At 51.8% G+C, this 13,036-nt stretch overlaps 8 protein-coding genes across 8 annotated transcripts; 6 read left to right on the plus strand and 2 right to left on the minus strand.

Annotated features, from left to right (window-relative positions):
* Positions 1 to 72: 72 nt before the first annotated feature.
* On the plus strand, positions 73 to 883 carry N7468_010124 (uncharacterized protein; the record flags this gene model as incomplete). The annotated part of the gene is made up of 2 exons (XM_058479419.1): positions 73 to 230; positions 283 to 883. 2 exons carry the CDS (start codon positions 73 to 75, stop codon positions 881 to 883), a joined length of 759 nt encoding a protein of 252 aa, XP_058325987.1.
* A 1,230-nt stretch (positions 884 to 2,113) lies between these two features.
* Positions 2,114 to 2,965, plus strand: N7468_010125 (p24 family protein; the record flags this gene model as incomplete). Its single annotated transcript, XM_058479420.1, has 3 exons — positions 2,114 to 2,320; positions 2,429 to 2,555; positions 2,646 to 2,965. The coding sequence occupies 3 exons, from the start codon at positions 2,114 to 2,116 to the stop codon at positions 2,963 to 2,965; spliced, it is 654 nt and encodes a 217-aa protein (XP_058325988.1).
* A 544-nt stretch (positions 2,966 to 3,509) lies between these two features.
* Positions 3,510 to 4,482, plus strand: N7468_010126 (succinate dehydrogenase assembly factor 2; the record flags this gene model as incomplete). The annotated part of the gene is made up of 2 exons (XM_058479421.1): positions 3,510 to 3,957; positions 4,052 to 4,482. The coding sequence occupies 2 exons, from the start codon at positions 3,510 to 3,512 to the stop codon at positions 4,480 to 4,482; spliced, it is 879 nt and encodes a 292-aa protein (XP_058325989.1).
* A 449-nt stretch (positions 4,483 to 4,931) lies between these two features.
* cpcB (40S ribosomal protein RACK1) lies at positions 4,932 to 5,746 on the plus strand (the record flags this gene model as incomplete). Its single annotated transcript, XM_058479422.1, has 3 exons — positions 4,932 to 5,011; positions 5,074 to 5,200; positions 5,369 to 5,746. The coding sequence occupies 3 exons, from the start codon at positions 4,932 to 4,934 to the stop codon at positions 5,744 to 5,746; spliced, it is 585 nt and encodes a 194-aa protein (XP_058325990.1).
* A 252-nt stretch (positions 5,747 to 5,998) lies between these two features.
* On the minus strand, positions 5,999 to 6,602 carry N7468_010128 (uncharacterized protein; the record flags this gene model as incomplete). The annotated part of the gene is made up of 2 exons (XM_058479423.1): positions 5,999 to 6,345; positions 6,557 to 6,602. The coding sequence occupies 2 exons, from the start codon at positions 6,600 to 6,602 to the stop codon at positions 5,999 to 6,001; spliced, it is 393 nt and encodes a 130-aa protein (XP_058325991.1).
* A 1,661-nt stretch (positions 6,603 to 8,263) lies between these two features.
* Positions 8,264 to 9,704, plus strand: N7468_010129 (uncharacterized protein; the record flags this gene model as incomplete). Its single annotated transcript, XM_058479424.1, has 2 exons — positions 8,264 to 8,675; positions 8,731 to 9,704. 2 exons carry the CDS (start codon positions 8,264 to 8,266, stop codon positions 9,702 to 9,704), a joined length of 1,386 nt encoding a protein of 461 aa, XP_058325992.1.
* A 219-nt stretch (positions 9,705 to 9,923) lies between these two features.
* On the minus strand, positions 9,924 to 11,376 carry N7468_010130 (TPR domain protein; the record flags this gene model as incomplete). Its single annotated transcript, XM_058479425.1, has 2 exons — positions 9,924 to 10,766; positions 10,825 to 11,376. 2 exons carry the CDS (start codon positions 11,374 to 11,376, stop codon positions 9,924 to 9,926), a joined length of 1,395 nt encoding a protein of 464 aa, XP_058325993.1.
* Positions 11,377 to 11,662: 286 nt separating this feature from the next.
* N7468_010131 (SOS response-associated peptidase) lies at positions 11,663 to 12,908 on the plus strand (the record flags this gene model as incomplete). Its single annotated transcript, XM_058479426.1, has 3 exons — positions 11,663 to 11,689; positions 11,739 to 12,261; positions 12,319 to 12,908. The coding sequence occupies 3 exons, from the start codon at positions 11,663 to 11,665 to the stop codon at positions 12,906 to 12,908; spliced, it is 1,140 nt and encodes a 379-aa protein (XP_058325994.1).
* Positions 12,909 to 13,036: the final 128 nt, after the last annotated feature.

Raw genomic sequence — 13,036 nt, forward strand, 5'->3', positions numbered from 1 at the left:
AAGTCACACACTGTCTACGCATCCCCCGTCGCCAGAGGCAAAAACATCTACAAGAGTCCCAACTCTACAAACATGTCAACTGCACAGCCGCCAGATACCCTCCCTCCCTCCACCAACCTTACTCCTACAATCTTCCTCAACGAACCCACCGCCAGCACCCCCTCCCAAACAATCCTCCTCGCCTTCTGGATGAACGCCCCCGTCCGCACCTACACGAAATACCTCGCCGAGTACAGACGGCTCGCCCCCGCCGCCCGCATAATCTCACACCACAACCTCCAGCCGCGACTTCCTTCTCCCCACCTCCACGCCCGCCCTCCAGAAACGCCTCACCCCGGCCGTAGAAGTCCTCCGCGCATCACCCACACCCGTGCACATTCACCTCTTCTCGAACGGCGGCGTGTTCGCTGTAACGACGCTGCTGAGCGCGTACAAGGCGCGCGCGTGCGCCCCGCTGCCCGTTTCAGCGATACTCATCGACAGCGCGCCGGGCCGGGCCTCGATCCGCGAGGGGCTGAGGGCGTTTTCGTTCGCGCTGCCGAGGACCTTTGTGCTGCGGGTTTTGGGGAAGGCGGTGCTGTGCGCGCTTTTTGTGGTCGTGTACACGGTCAATTGGGTGCTCAGGAGGCCGGATGCGATTCAGAGGGGCCGGATTGCGCTTAATGATTCGGAGCTGGTGGGTGGGGATCCCGCGAGGTGTTATCTTTATTCGGATGGGGATGAGTTGGTTGGGTGGAGGGATGTGGAGGATCATGCGGATGAGGCGGAGGGGAGCGGGTTGAGGGTGCGGCGGGAGAAGTTTGTTGGGTCGCCGCATGTGGCGCATATGAAGGCTGATCCCGTAAGGTATTGGGGAGTGGTGAGGGAGTATCTTGGGATTTAGAGTGGGATTATGTTTCGTATGTAGATTAGATTAGCTTGGCGGAGAGACGGTTATAGAGTTTGGGCTTTGGTGTTGTGGTATGGAATTTAGTATTATACAGAGCAGGTACCTTTGGCCGGTAACCGTGCAACCGTATCTTGTGCGAGTCGGTTTAAACGGAGCATGGCGTCCAGAATAGTTTATCTTGGTTAGATCCGGTCTCTTGCCGCTAGCTCGTTTGCCCAGTGGAAGGTGAAGCCGTAATTTGACTGTTCTTTTGCTTATGGCCAGATACATAGTTTGTATCGGAATTGGACGAATTAGGTAAATGCGATTATGTTAGGATCTCCGAAGGTGTGTTTCTGGTCTGAGATCGTGTAAAAACTTGTTGGCATTCTGACGAAACGGTAGCGGAGATGACGGTACTTCATAGGATGAATCAGACTTTGGATGGGTTCTTCCAGCTCGTCGTCGACTTATTGTTTATCTGAAGCTGGGTGCGGAAGATCGAATATTAGTCGTTATTGGAGTAAGGCACGAATATCATCCTTGCGTAAGCTAAGCTCTCCTTCCCGAGGTCGAAGTTGCAGGGGAGGCTGCCTTCGAAAACCGGCAGATAGTACATGTCTCTAGATTGTGGGGCACACTTATAGGCTGATTCGAATCTTGTCAGTTGGAACGTCCCTTGAGGGCAATTCTTATCAGACTCAAGGAGTCTATAACGTATGTCATTTGTGTAGTCAACATTGTAAAACGATTTGCTGCTCCAAAAGGTTCATTTCGCTCCGCATGGGAAATCACAGGTGAAATCCCAAGAACTTTATGATGTTGCCAAGGACCCAAAAATTTAGACATCCAGGGAGGATTCTACTTCTGGTCAGCGCAAAGACCTCTTCAAACAATTATTATTGAGAGATTCATATCCCACTGTGTTCTTTATCGATTCCTGGGATGAATGCCGAACATCGATGTCTTGTCAATTTGGTCTGCCAGCAAGGAATCCTCATTCAATGACCGGATCTCGGGAACGATGTCGGTACTATTCGTACACCCAAAACTGGTTGATTCTCTTGAATTCTGACGCAATATACTTTTCGTCAATTTTCATTGAGATTTGGAGTTGATAAGGAAGTACTAAAGTAAAGTCTGGCACGCCGCGTACCTGGCAATCCGGAACAACGTTGATCCCGCCCCCCTTACCAGGTGGCATCAACATCAACAGCTTTCCGTCGACAAGCCAATCTCCCCACCATGGGCTCCTCTCCGTTCAATATGAGGTCCTTATTTGCCCTAATTCTGCTCGTGGTACAGACAGCCACAGCCTTGAAGTTCGATCTTCCTGCCTCATCGGGTGGCAATGAGCGATGCATCCGCAACTTCGTCGCCAAGGACCAATTGGTAGTGGTGACCGCCATCGTAGGCGGCTCTAAGGGTGATGGTCAGAAGGTCAACATGCATGTAAGTACCACTGCCTTTTCGCTAGCTGGCATGGCTGGATTGTGGGCTGGGCTGCAATGGCTTACTACTGCCCATGGCCCGGAATACGATAATTAACATTACCCACAGATCAAGGATTCCATGGGCAATGACCATGGTCGCCCAAAGGATATTGTCGGTGAAGTCCGCCAGGCCTTTACCTCGACTGCTGACACCGCTTTCGATGTGTGCTTGACGAACCAGCTTGTCGGTCGCAGTGAGTCCCCCGCGAGAACGGCCGGGTTGAAAGACTGATCAGCCATGACAACTTGGACTGAATCGCTTTGCTAACAATGGCCAATTCTAGGCGGCTCAAACACCCCCTTCCGTGACATCGAGCTGGATGTCGAAATCGGTGCCGACGCCCGCGACTGGTCCAGCATCCAGGCCCAGGAGAAGCTCAAGCCCGTCGAGACTGACCTGCGCCGTATCGAAGAGATGGTTGCCGATATTGTGACTGAGATGGACTACCTCCGCGCTCGTGAGCAACGCCTGCGTGACACCAACGAGAGCACCAACGAGCGAGTCAAGTGGTTTGCCTTTGGTACTATGGGTATGCTGGTTGGTCTGGGCGCGTGGCAGGTTGTCTACTTGCGCGCCTACTTCCGCTCTAAGCACCTTATTTAGAGTTAGGCTGGAGGGGCCATTGCATTTGGGATTTTGCATTTCGAATTTCTGGATTTCTTGAAAAGCAGCGTAGGGAGTTGCTGCAGCCTTTGTCACCTGTTTTCCTCTCATGTCTTACGGCTTCTTGTTCCAACAGTCATGACCTCAATGATACAAAATACATGCCCTGCTTGTGCAGAGGTTAATCTATCATTTTTCGAGCATTAAAGGCAAGAATGCTGGTATTATAATAGAGCTCAGCTGGCTCGGTCAAATGATCGTAAATTGGGTATTTTTCTTAAGGTTATGGCTTGATAAGTATTCGAAAAATGATCCAGGATTTCAACCAGGCATATTGAAGGCTATTTCGCTTGCGACGATCGACTAAACATGGTTGCTAATATCCTCGGCTTACTGGACGGTCAACTGCAAACTATGCAAACATCGGAGCGCTTCGCGTTTTCTGGTGACTTGAGAATGATGTCAAACCGCCATTAGAGCTTCTCAATCCATCTTTTCTCTTAGAAGAAGTTTTAAGCACCCCCCACCAGAGAGCACAGTAAAGATGACAGCTCCAAGAATGATCAGTCGGGCTACGCGCTCCATTCCCTCAGTTCAAAAGTTCGCGGCATTCAACCGCTCATTCGGTTCGACAGCTTTGCGCTTCAAGGATGTCGAAGATCCAGCTGCCGCTTACACCGAAGCTCACCGCAAGAACCAAGCGAAGAAGCCTGTGAACCCGGTTGTTCCCAATACTACGTCTACTATGACCAAGGATTTCCCTAGCGTTGGGCAGAGGCCCTCGCCGCCCGAGATGATCAACTCAGTCGACCCAAACTACCGCCCGGCAGATCCATACCCAGGCCGCATTGAGCACTTCACCGGCGGTCGGCAAAAGAGCGGTGCTCAGAAAGCCGAGCTTGGTGTTGGTGAAATGGAGGGTATTACCTTCAAGGTTGAGCCGCTGAAGCGCGAGGGCGAAGACGTAGCCACCAAACGAGCACGACTACTATGTAAGTAACCGCTTAGCCTAGCCTGAGTGGCGAGACTCGAGTCGTTCTGCATATGTGGCTAGTATTATAAGAAGCTAACACGGCACGCAATCAGACCAAAGCCGGAAGCGCGGAATCCTGGAATCGGATCTCCTGTTATCCACTTTTGCCGACGTTTACTTGGGAAACATGACCGCGGAGCAACTGCAGGAGTATGATAGCTTCTTGGATGAGAACGACTGGGACATCTACTACTGGGCAACACAGGACCCCCCAGAGGTCAGCCAGTCGTCGCCGCCGCCTGAGGACACTGTCACCGAAACCTGGAAGAACACTGGGGCCAAGAGTGGTGAATGGGCGCAGACGATTGGTGCGTTTAAGGCTGCGTATCGTCCCGTGCCACAGCGCTGGAAAAACTCAGAAGTTCTGGGCCTTTTGAGACAGCATGTCCGCGATAAGAGCGCTACTGGCTTCGAGTCGGCTAAGAATAAGCGAACTGGCGGTGGTTTGGGCCGCATGCCGAATGTGCAGGTCTTCAATTCTTGAGTCGTACAAGCTCGAAATGGGCAGGCCTGTGCGGCATGTTGATGGATACTGCTGTGTATGATAAAGAGGTAACTACCAGTGTATATTGATGTGTAAACCGTAGTGTCAGCTAGGATCGGTGCATATTGAGTGTTGAGAGCCGCATAACTGAACAGCGTAATCTTCACACGATAGTGGAATAAGATATGAGACATATCATTGCAAATATTAAGCTGGTCAAGCCAGTACCCCAGGCTGGGATTGTATAGTTCGCGATAAGATAGCGGCGACCCACGTGATCTGGTTCGCTTAGACTAGGGCACGGCTCCGCCCACTAACCACACAAGGCGGGCCAACCGGGTTTAGGGCTTGAGCGGGCACGCAGCATCTCCTTCTTTTGCGATTTTAACTCCCCAGCGTCAACGACCTACTCCGCCCATCCTCTCCCCTTCCATCGTCTCATTCCCATAATGGCTGAGCAGCTGGTTCTTCGTGGCACCCTCGAGGGCCACAATGGCTGGGTTACCTCCCTCGCGACCTCCCTGGAGAAGTATGTATTCCGACCCAAATTTTCGCATCGATTTCATCGACTGACTGATGGCCGTGTTATAGCCCCAACATGCTGCTGTCCGGTTCCCGCGACAAGACCCTGATCATCTGGAACCTCACCCGCGACGAGCAGGCCTATGGTTACCCCAAGCGCAGCCTGGAGGGCCACTCCCACATCGTCTCTGACTGTGTATGATTTACCCCCCCTCTTTTCTCTTTCTCCGGGATCGACACGCATGGCCTGGATGGATTGTGAACTGGCACACGGTGGAACGCGATGCTATGTGGATGTGGAAATGAACGGTCATGGAGGATTCTTTGGGACAATGGCTGATCATTGGTCTCCTTTTTCGTATAGGTGATCTCCTCCGACGGTGCTTACGCTCTGTCTGCCTCTTGGGACAAGTCTCTCCGCCTGTGGGAGCTCTCCACCGGTAACACCACCCGCACTTTCGTCGGCCACACCAACGATGTTCTGTCCGTCTCTTTCTCCGCCGACAACCGTCAGATCGTCTCCGGTTCCCGTGACCGCACCATCAAGCTGTGGAACACCCTCGGTGACTGCAAGTTCACCATCACCGACAAGGGCCACACCGAGTGGGTTTCGCAAGTCCGCTTCAGCCCCAACCCCCAGAACCCCGTCATTGTCTCTGCTGGTTGGGACAAGCTCGTCAAGGTACGCTATCACCCCCTTCGGGATACTCGATATACATACCCCACGCGCCCACCCAAATGATGTTTGCATATTCTACGTATTTGCTACTTCAGAGCCTTCACGGCGATGAGACAACCATTCACCCAATGCCTGATGAAACTCCCAACCCGAACTTTATTATCTCTTTCCATGAAGTATCGGGTTGATGAGAAATCTGCTTGACAACTGTCCACATGCTCGGTTTTTGAAATGCAGAATTGCTGACAATGTCAACTCACAGGTTTGGGAGCTCGCCTCTTGCCGCCTGCAGACCGACCACATCGGTCACACCGGCTACATCAACACTGTCACCATCTCCCCGATGGATCCCTCTGCGCCTCCGGTGGCAAGGACGGCACCACCATGCTCTGGGATCTGAACGAGTCCAAGCACCTCTACTCCCTCCACGCCGGCGATGAGATCCACGCTCTCGTCTTCTCCCCCAACCGCTACTGGCTGTGCGCTGCCACCAGCAGCTCCATCACCATCTTCGACCTCGAGAAGAAGAGCAAGGTTGATGAGCTCAAGCCCGAGTACGTCGAGAAGGGCAAGAAGAGCCGTGACCCCGAGTGTGTCTCTCTCGCCTGGTCCGCCGACGGCCAGACCCTGTTCGCTGGTTACACCGACAACAAGATCCGTGCCTGGGGTGTTATGTCGCGGGCATAGATGAGTTGAATGAGCGGGTAGAAGGAGGAGGCCTCTTTTTTGATCGGGAACGCAAAAAAAAGTTTCAAAAATCCAGAACAAGAAGGGCTTTGGGTTTGGGATGTATGAGCCACGAGCAATGAAGCACTCTGGGCCGGGTCCCGGGGGTTTTCCCGGCCTGGTGGTTTTCTGACATGTCTAGCTTACTCGATTCGCCATTAAAGTTTGAATGTTCGGAGTCCTGTAACGGCATGTGATGTTCTAATACCACATAAGGCATCAAAACTGTTTCCTATTTTTTTCACTGTTTATTGTTGTTCCCACGTGCTCCGTAAGCTGAGTTCGTAGCGTCAGCGAGGCCAGTTTTTACTGCTCTGCTAATAGTTTCCATAGGCAGTCTTATCTGGGTTGATAGATGAGTTAGTGGCTTAGAGCATCACTAGTATGTAGATCTACGATCCAGTCATAGATACATCTTGATGTACTCTTCATCCGCTAGCAGATAAGAGCAGGCTCAGGGTCTGAGGTAGATGCATGGAACTTAGATCCATTGGCCCATGATCATTTGCTGCCAATGGGGATTACCTATACTGGGATTCGAGTAGAGAAAGCCCGGACATTTCATACTGGGCCTTTTGTCTTCTCTTGGTCAATACTCTGACAGACGCAAGAGGCCCAATCTCTTCCCTACTGGTCTAGAACCACAAAAGAAGGAAGAGCACTAAGTTACTGCAGCACTGCCTAGGAGAATAACTAGTCTCCTCTATAGTCCTTGAGGTGTAAGTAAAGTCGACAAGTACCTTCTACTCTGAACGAGACGAAGAATCCAAGACTCGCTAGACGTGCTGGATGATACGGAGAAAAAGGTCTTTGGGTATAATATTGAAGCTTCTTGATGTGGTCAAATAGGAGAAACTCCCAGATGCCCCTAGGGACCCCGTGTCTTTCTGGTTTGGGAAGTCCTGCCAACACCGAAGCCAAGAAATAATCTGTGAGCTGACGGATATATCTATTCGTCTTTTTCCCTTTTTGGATCTTCTTGATTGCCAGGCTTTGGTGTTTCTCACCACCTTTACTTTGTAAAGATACCTATAGGGGCGAGAATGGGGCGATCTCGAAAAGGTGGAAATGCTCACTTAAGGCTTTTCAAGCCCAAATGAAAGGTATCCTGTTTTCTCAAGGTCATGGACCCGGGCCCGAAGACAGGTAGGTTTGTATTTTCGCAAACTTCTACCGGGGTATGAGAGAAGTGCATTCTGTTGAGTCTCTGCTTGATTCAATGTAAGTGTTTGTCTTTTCTCATCAACTCGTCTCGGCACAGTATGGCCAAGCTGAGAGGGATCATCTAGTACTAGTAGGGAAGTTTCCTTCTGCCTTGGGATACATACACAATAAAATAGAGCATGTGCATATCAGAGTAGTGACGCCTCAAGTTCGAGTTGGTCAAGGCTATCTGGACATGTATGTCTCAGCTTGTAAACGAGTGTCTGCCTCCCCATACCCTGTTTTCTTTTCCTTATCTAGGAATATAATCGGGGATTTATTTACCTTTGGCTTATCAGCTTCCCTCGAAATCGATTTAGCATGCTAAAAACCGTTGGCACAGCACAGCTACCCAGCACAGTCATGGGGCTGAGGGGCGGGGCGCTAAGGTGCAGGCAGTGGCGGTGCGGCAAGAACCCTGTACCTGCCAATCGTCTCCCAATCGGTCCTTCCTGTGCATGGTCTCGATCTCGAGTGCATCTACAGATGTCTGCCTTGCACAGTAAGCTCCTCTGGTAGAAATATAAAGGGCCGTACATCTCTGCGTGTCTCCCGTTCTTTCCACAGACTTTGCTCCAATTCTACTGTGTATCTCATTCCGCATATATTCTATGTTGTAGAGCCGATCATCTTCCAGTTCAAGTTGAGAAAATGCCCAACCAGAAGCCAGCAAGCGCAAAGCTTCTCTCTTGCCCAGGATGCGAGAAGAAGAATTTCCAAACTATCCCGGCCTTGAGGATGCATTTCATCGCCAAAGGGCACAGTGCTAGCCGTTGCCGAAAATGCCAGAAGACCTTCAACGATGTCTTGTCTCTGATACAGCACTATCAGAAATACACGATATCGACCGATCCGCCAGCTCTGGTTCAAGTCTCGGCGAAAGCGAAACTGGACAATGCGCCATCGCCAGCTCGGAAACAGGAGAAAGCAGAAGTCGTCGTCGCAACAGCGCATTCTGCGGAAACTCTAAAGGAGGTTTCCAAGGACCCAAAGTCATCAACGACTCGCCCGAGCCGTGTCCCACTACCCGCTGTTGAAGACTATGTTGTAGTAGAGCATCCAGGTAGGGAGCATACCAATAATCATGGAGAATCGTTCAATTGACATCGCCTTTCCAGTTGTAGAAGCAGCTACACTGCCGTCGTCAATACTCCCAATCAGCTTGACCCCAGAGGAGCAAGAAGCAGTTTCCCGATCTTTGTCCACACGCTGCCATCCGCCAAAACGCCTCTTGGCAGAGGGGTACATCATAGAAGGCGGGACTGTCAAAAACAAGGAGTTCGTCTGCAATAGCTGCGTCCCCTTGAACCAATTCCGAGATACACCGCGCCCAAGCGAGCAATCCGCACCCAAAAGACGCGCTGTCGCCATCGACTGCGAAATGGTCGAGATCGCAAATCATCGACAAGCACTCGCTTTCCTCAGCGCAATTGACGCCCTAACAGGCGAGGTCCTCATCAGCCGGCTCGTTCAGCCGTCCGAGAGAGTCCTACATTGGAGGACCAGGCATAGCGGCGTGACGGCCTCACTCATGTCCAAGGCCGTTGCCTCGGGGGAAGCAGTCAAGAATTGGAAAACAGCGCGCCAGATGCTATGGGCCCTGGTGGATAGTGAGACGGTGCTTATCGGCCATTCGCTAAAACACGATCTCCAAGTCCTTGGGATGCGGCATCCGAAGATTGTCGATTCGGCCATACTGACGGCCGAGGCGGTCTTCCCTGATCCCTTGGTCACAGGGACAATGACTCGTTTGTGGAGTCTGAAGAAGCTCGCGAAGGCCTTTCTCGGCGCGGATATACAGGTGGGTAAGAATGGCCATGCGGCGCTAGAGGATGCATTTGCTTCACGGGACATTGTTGTTCAATGCATTAGAAGGCCGGCGCAGTTGGAGGAGTGGGCAAAGAGGATGCGCGTTGAGGAGAAAGACCGGCAGATCGCGAGAGAGATCCAGAGAAAGCTGAAAGCAGCCCAGAAACTCGAAGGGGATAAGAAGCCTGAGCTGGGAAGGGCAGACCGTAAAGGGACTCGCAGAAAACAGACTAAACCCAACTTGAAGGTCGTTGGGCGAGCGAAGGGACTGGCCCAAACTTGAACGAGAGACGATTTTCCTCCGGTGTTTATTCGTGTTTTTTTTTCTGCTCTAGATCCCAGTTTAGCGATTGAAAGTCCTTAGTCCTTTATGAATTGTCTTACATCCCCTTGGGAATTTGGAAGAGTTTTCCGATAATAACAGATAAGACCGACAGCCAGGGAGTAAGGTTCTATGAATTCGTGAATATTGTACATAAGTGATAACCCCGGCAGCCCGTGGCTATTTCTTGGAAAGCCGTTTTAGAGCTGCATTAGCCATAGCGACTCCGTCTTCATAATCCAGGCCCTTTGCAAGAGACAAAGCTTCCGTGTATCGCGAGCGAGCTACATCTGGCTTTTTCTGGAGCTCTGCGATTTCGCCCAGATTGTAAGTCGCCACGACGCAAGTAATATCACATTCCTCGTCTCGAAGCGGCGGCTGAATACGCGCCGCTACGTCGATAGACTTTTGTGCCCACTGACGGGCTGCCTCAATGATCTGGTCCTGCGAGCCCTGCTTCTGTCCAGGAGTGGGCTTCTGCACCTGACCGGTCATGGCGGTGGCAACGTCGTTCAGCAAAACAACTTGCTTACACGATACCGAGTTTCCCTCCGACTGGCGGATCAAGTCCAATGCACGCATGTAAAGCGGCATGGCGAGCTCGTATCGCTCTTTGGCAGTATAAGTAGCTGCCAGTTCAGCGAGCGCTGTGGCAATCTCAACCATGTTCAACCAAGGCTCACCAGCCGCATCATCACTATCAGCTACCCCAACAGGCAAGCCGAGCTGCAGTCGGCGGTGCAACTCCTTCAGACTCAACTCCACAGCAGCTACCTGCGCAGCCTCCGCTTTCTTCTCATCCTGAATATGATCGCTCGCATACAGCTCAGCAAGCTTCATCTCCATACCGACAACCTTCTTCAGCGCCCGGTCCCGCTGCCGCGCCTCAAACTCCTGCATGGCCACAAGATCCTTTTCCGCTTCGCGCAAGGCCTCATCACTGACCTGCACTTGATCAGCCTCGACCTTCGCCTGTGCAGGCGACGGGGCAGGCTTGCCAGCTCCAGCGCCAGCAGCCTCAATCTCTCCCCTGCTCAATCCAGTTGAGCGCTTCGCTCCGCGTCCGCTCTAGCACTTCGACCGCCTGTTTCACTAGGCCCGCCTTCTCCAACATCATCGCCACCTGCAGCTTGATGCCGAGAATCTCGTCCGAGAAAGGATGCATGCCCAGCTCAAGGCCCGTCCGCAAAGCCTCCTTATATGCGTCTAAGGCCTTGAACGGGTTCAAGTCGATTTCGGTGTAATACACGGCCGTACGCAGCGTGTCGGCTACTGGACCCGGAAACTTGTGATACTGCGGTGCCACCCGCGTGGCTTCGACGTAAGATGCATATCCGAACGCCGTGAATGCAGCGACGAAAGAGACGAGGGCAAGAGGGAGGAGAATCGGGTTCTTGCGGAAAATCCCCTTCGAAGCTTCACGGTAGATTCGACGGATGCGTTGGGTGTAGGATAGGTGGCGGACGTGAGGTAGTTGAGAGCGGACGAGGGATGGCGCGTTGGATGACCTTAGAAGCAGCGATGGCCGCGCATCATTGTGTATTAATCGGCTCAAGGGCTGACGTTGTGCTTGGGACAGTCTCAGGGCCGGGGTGGAGGAGGCGCTTGCGCGCCGCGACGCCGCGCGGAACATTGGGGATTTGTGGGTTGCAGTCGGGATGCGTATTGTGGGCCTCTCTATCCTCAACTCAAGATGTACAGCGAGGATGGACGAGTTCGTTGTATTGCAGAGTTGGCTTGAGAGAATAAAAATGGTGATTGAAGGTCCGCAGAACCGCACCCGATTTTAACTTGGCCCAAGCTTCTCTCTCCGCCATATGACGTCGCTCGTCCGCCAGGAGAACAATCTTCCCTGGTTGCATTGATAGTTGGATCAGTTACATAGGTTAAACCAGAGCACACGCTCTCCTTGCTACGACATGTGTGGACGATATGCTTTGGGCTTGGTATGCTCTGTCAATGTCTGCGTTGGCCCTTGTACTAACAGCTATGCAGCGCTTAGCGTACGTCCGCCAGCGCCTCACGAATAGAGGAATGCAAGTGGACGATACACCAGCAGATGACCAGGTCAGAGAGACATACAATTTTGCCCCAGGGAACTTTGGTGTTGTGTACCGGGCTGAGATCCCTGGTGATGACCATCAGCGCCGAGCGGACGCCAATGAGCAGGATGAAGCACGTAAAGAAACATCAAAATCAACCAAGGACACAAATCCTCAGCCCATAAAATACAAGCTTCAGAGCATGAAGTGGGGGTTAATACCATTCTGGACCAAGCGTCAACCAGACTACGGATCCTTGATGCGCACGATCAATTGTCGAGATGACTCTCTGATCGAGGATCGGGGCATGTGGACTACTATGAAGCGGCACAAGCGGTGCATTGTTGTTTGCCAGGGATTCTATGAATGGCTGAAAAAGGGGCCCGGTGGGAAAGACCGAATCCCGCATTACGTGAAGCGCAAGGACGGTGAGTTGATGTGCTTTGCAGGGCTATGGGATTGTGTGTCATACGAGGGTCAGTATTCCTCTACCCGCCCGGTAAAGCCCTGAGGCTAACTCCTGCTGTACAAAGGCTCCGACGAAAAACTCTACACTTACACAATCATCACTACATCTTCAAATCAGTACCTGAAATTTTTACACGACCGAATGCCCGTCATTCTTGATGCCGGAAGCGACGCCATGAAGACTTGGCTGGACCCTAGCCGAACTCACTGGTCAAAAGAGCTTCAATCCCTTTTGAAACCATATGATGGCGAGCTAGAATGCTACCAAGTATCGAAAGAGGTTGGTAAGGTCGGGAACAATTCCCCCGACTTTATCATTCCAATTGACAGCAAAGATAACAAGAATAATATCGCAAACTTCTTTGCTAGTCCTAAGAAAAAGGACACCGAAAAAGCAGACACTAAACCACAGACCCCGAAAGTCGAGACCGAAATGGAACCAAGTGACAGGCTTCCCGTATCAGGCGTGAAGCGAGAGCACACACCGGATACACCGAACGAAAAGCAAGACAACAAAAAGCCGAAAGTTCTAGCGAGTAGCTCGCCACAGAAAGGAAAAACAAGGAGTGCTACTCATAATAGCCCGAGAAAAACAGCCAGTGGGCCGAAGCCAACTGACGGATCACAGCGAATAACGAACTTCTTCAAGAAATGAAAACCACGGGTGTGGTCAAAAAGAACAGAAGGAACTGGCAATGATATCCAACTCCGAATATGTACCGAGCAAAAGGAACAAACAATAATATCGCATATGCTATCGCCAAGCGCGTACCTTCGTGTGAC

The sequence above is a fragment of the Penicillium chermesinum genome (assembly GCF_028974085.1).
Source record: "Penicillium chermesinum strain IBT 19713 chromosome Unknown utg000008l:1.0-1752722.0:1.0-1753981.0, whole genome shotgun sequence".
Classification (NCBI taxonomy): domain Eukaryota; kingdom Fungi; phylum Ascomycota; class Eurotiomycetes; order Eurotiales; family Aspergillaceae; genus Penicillium; species Penicillium chermesinum.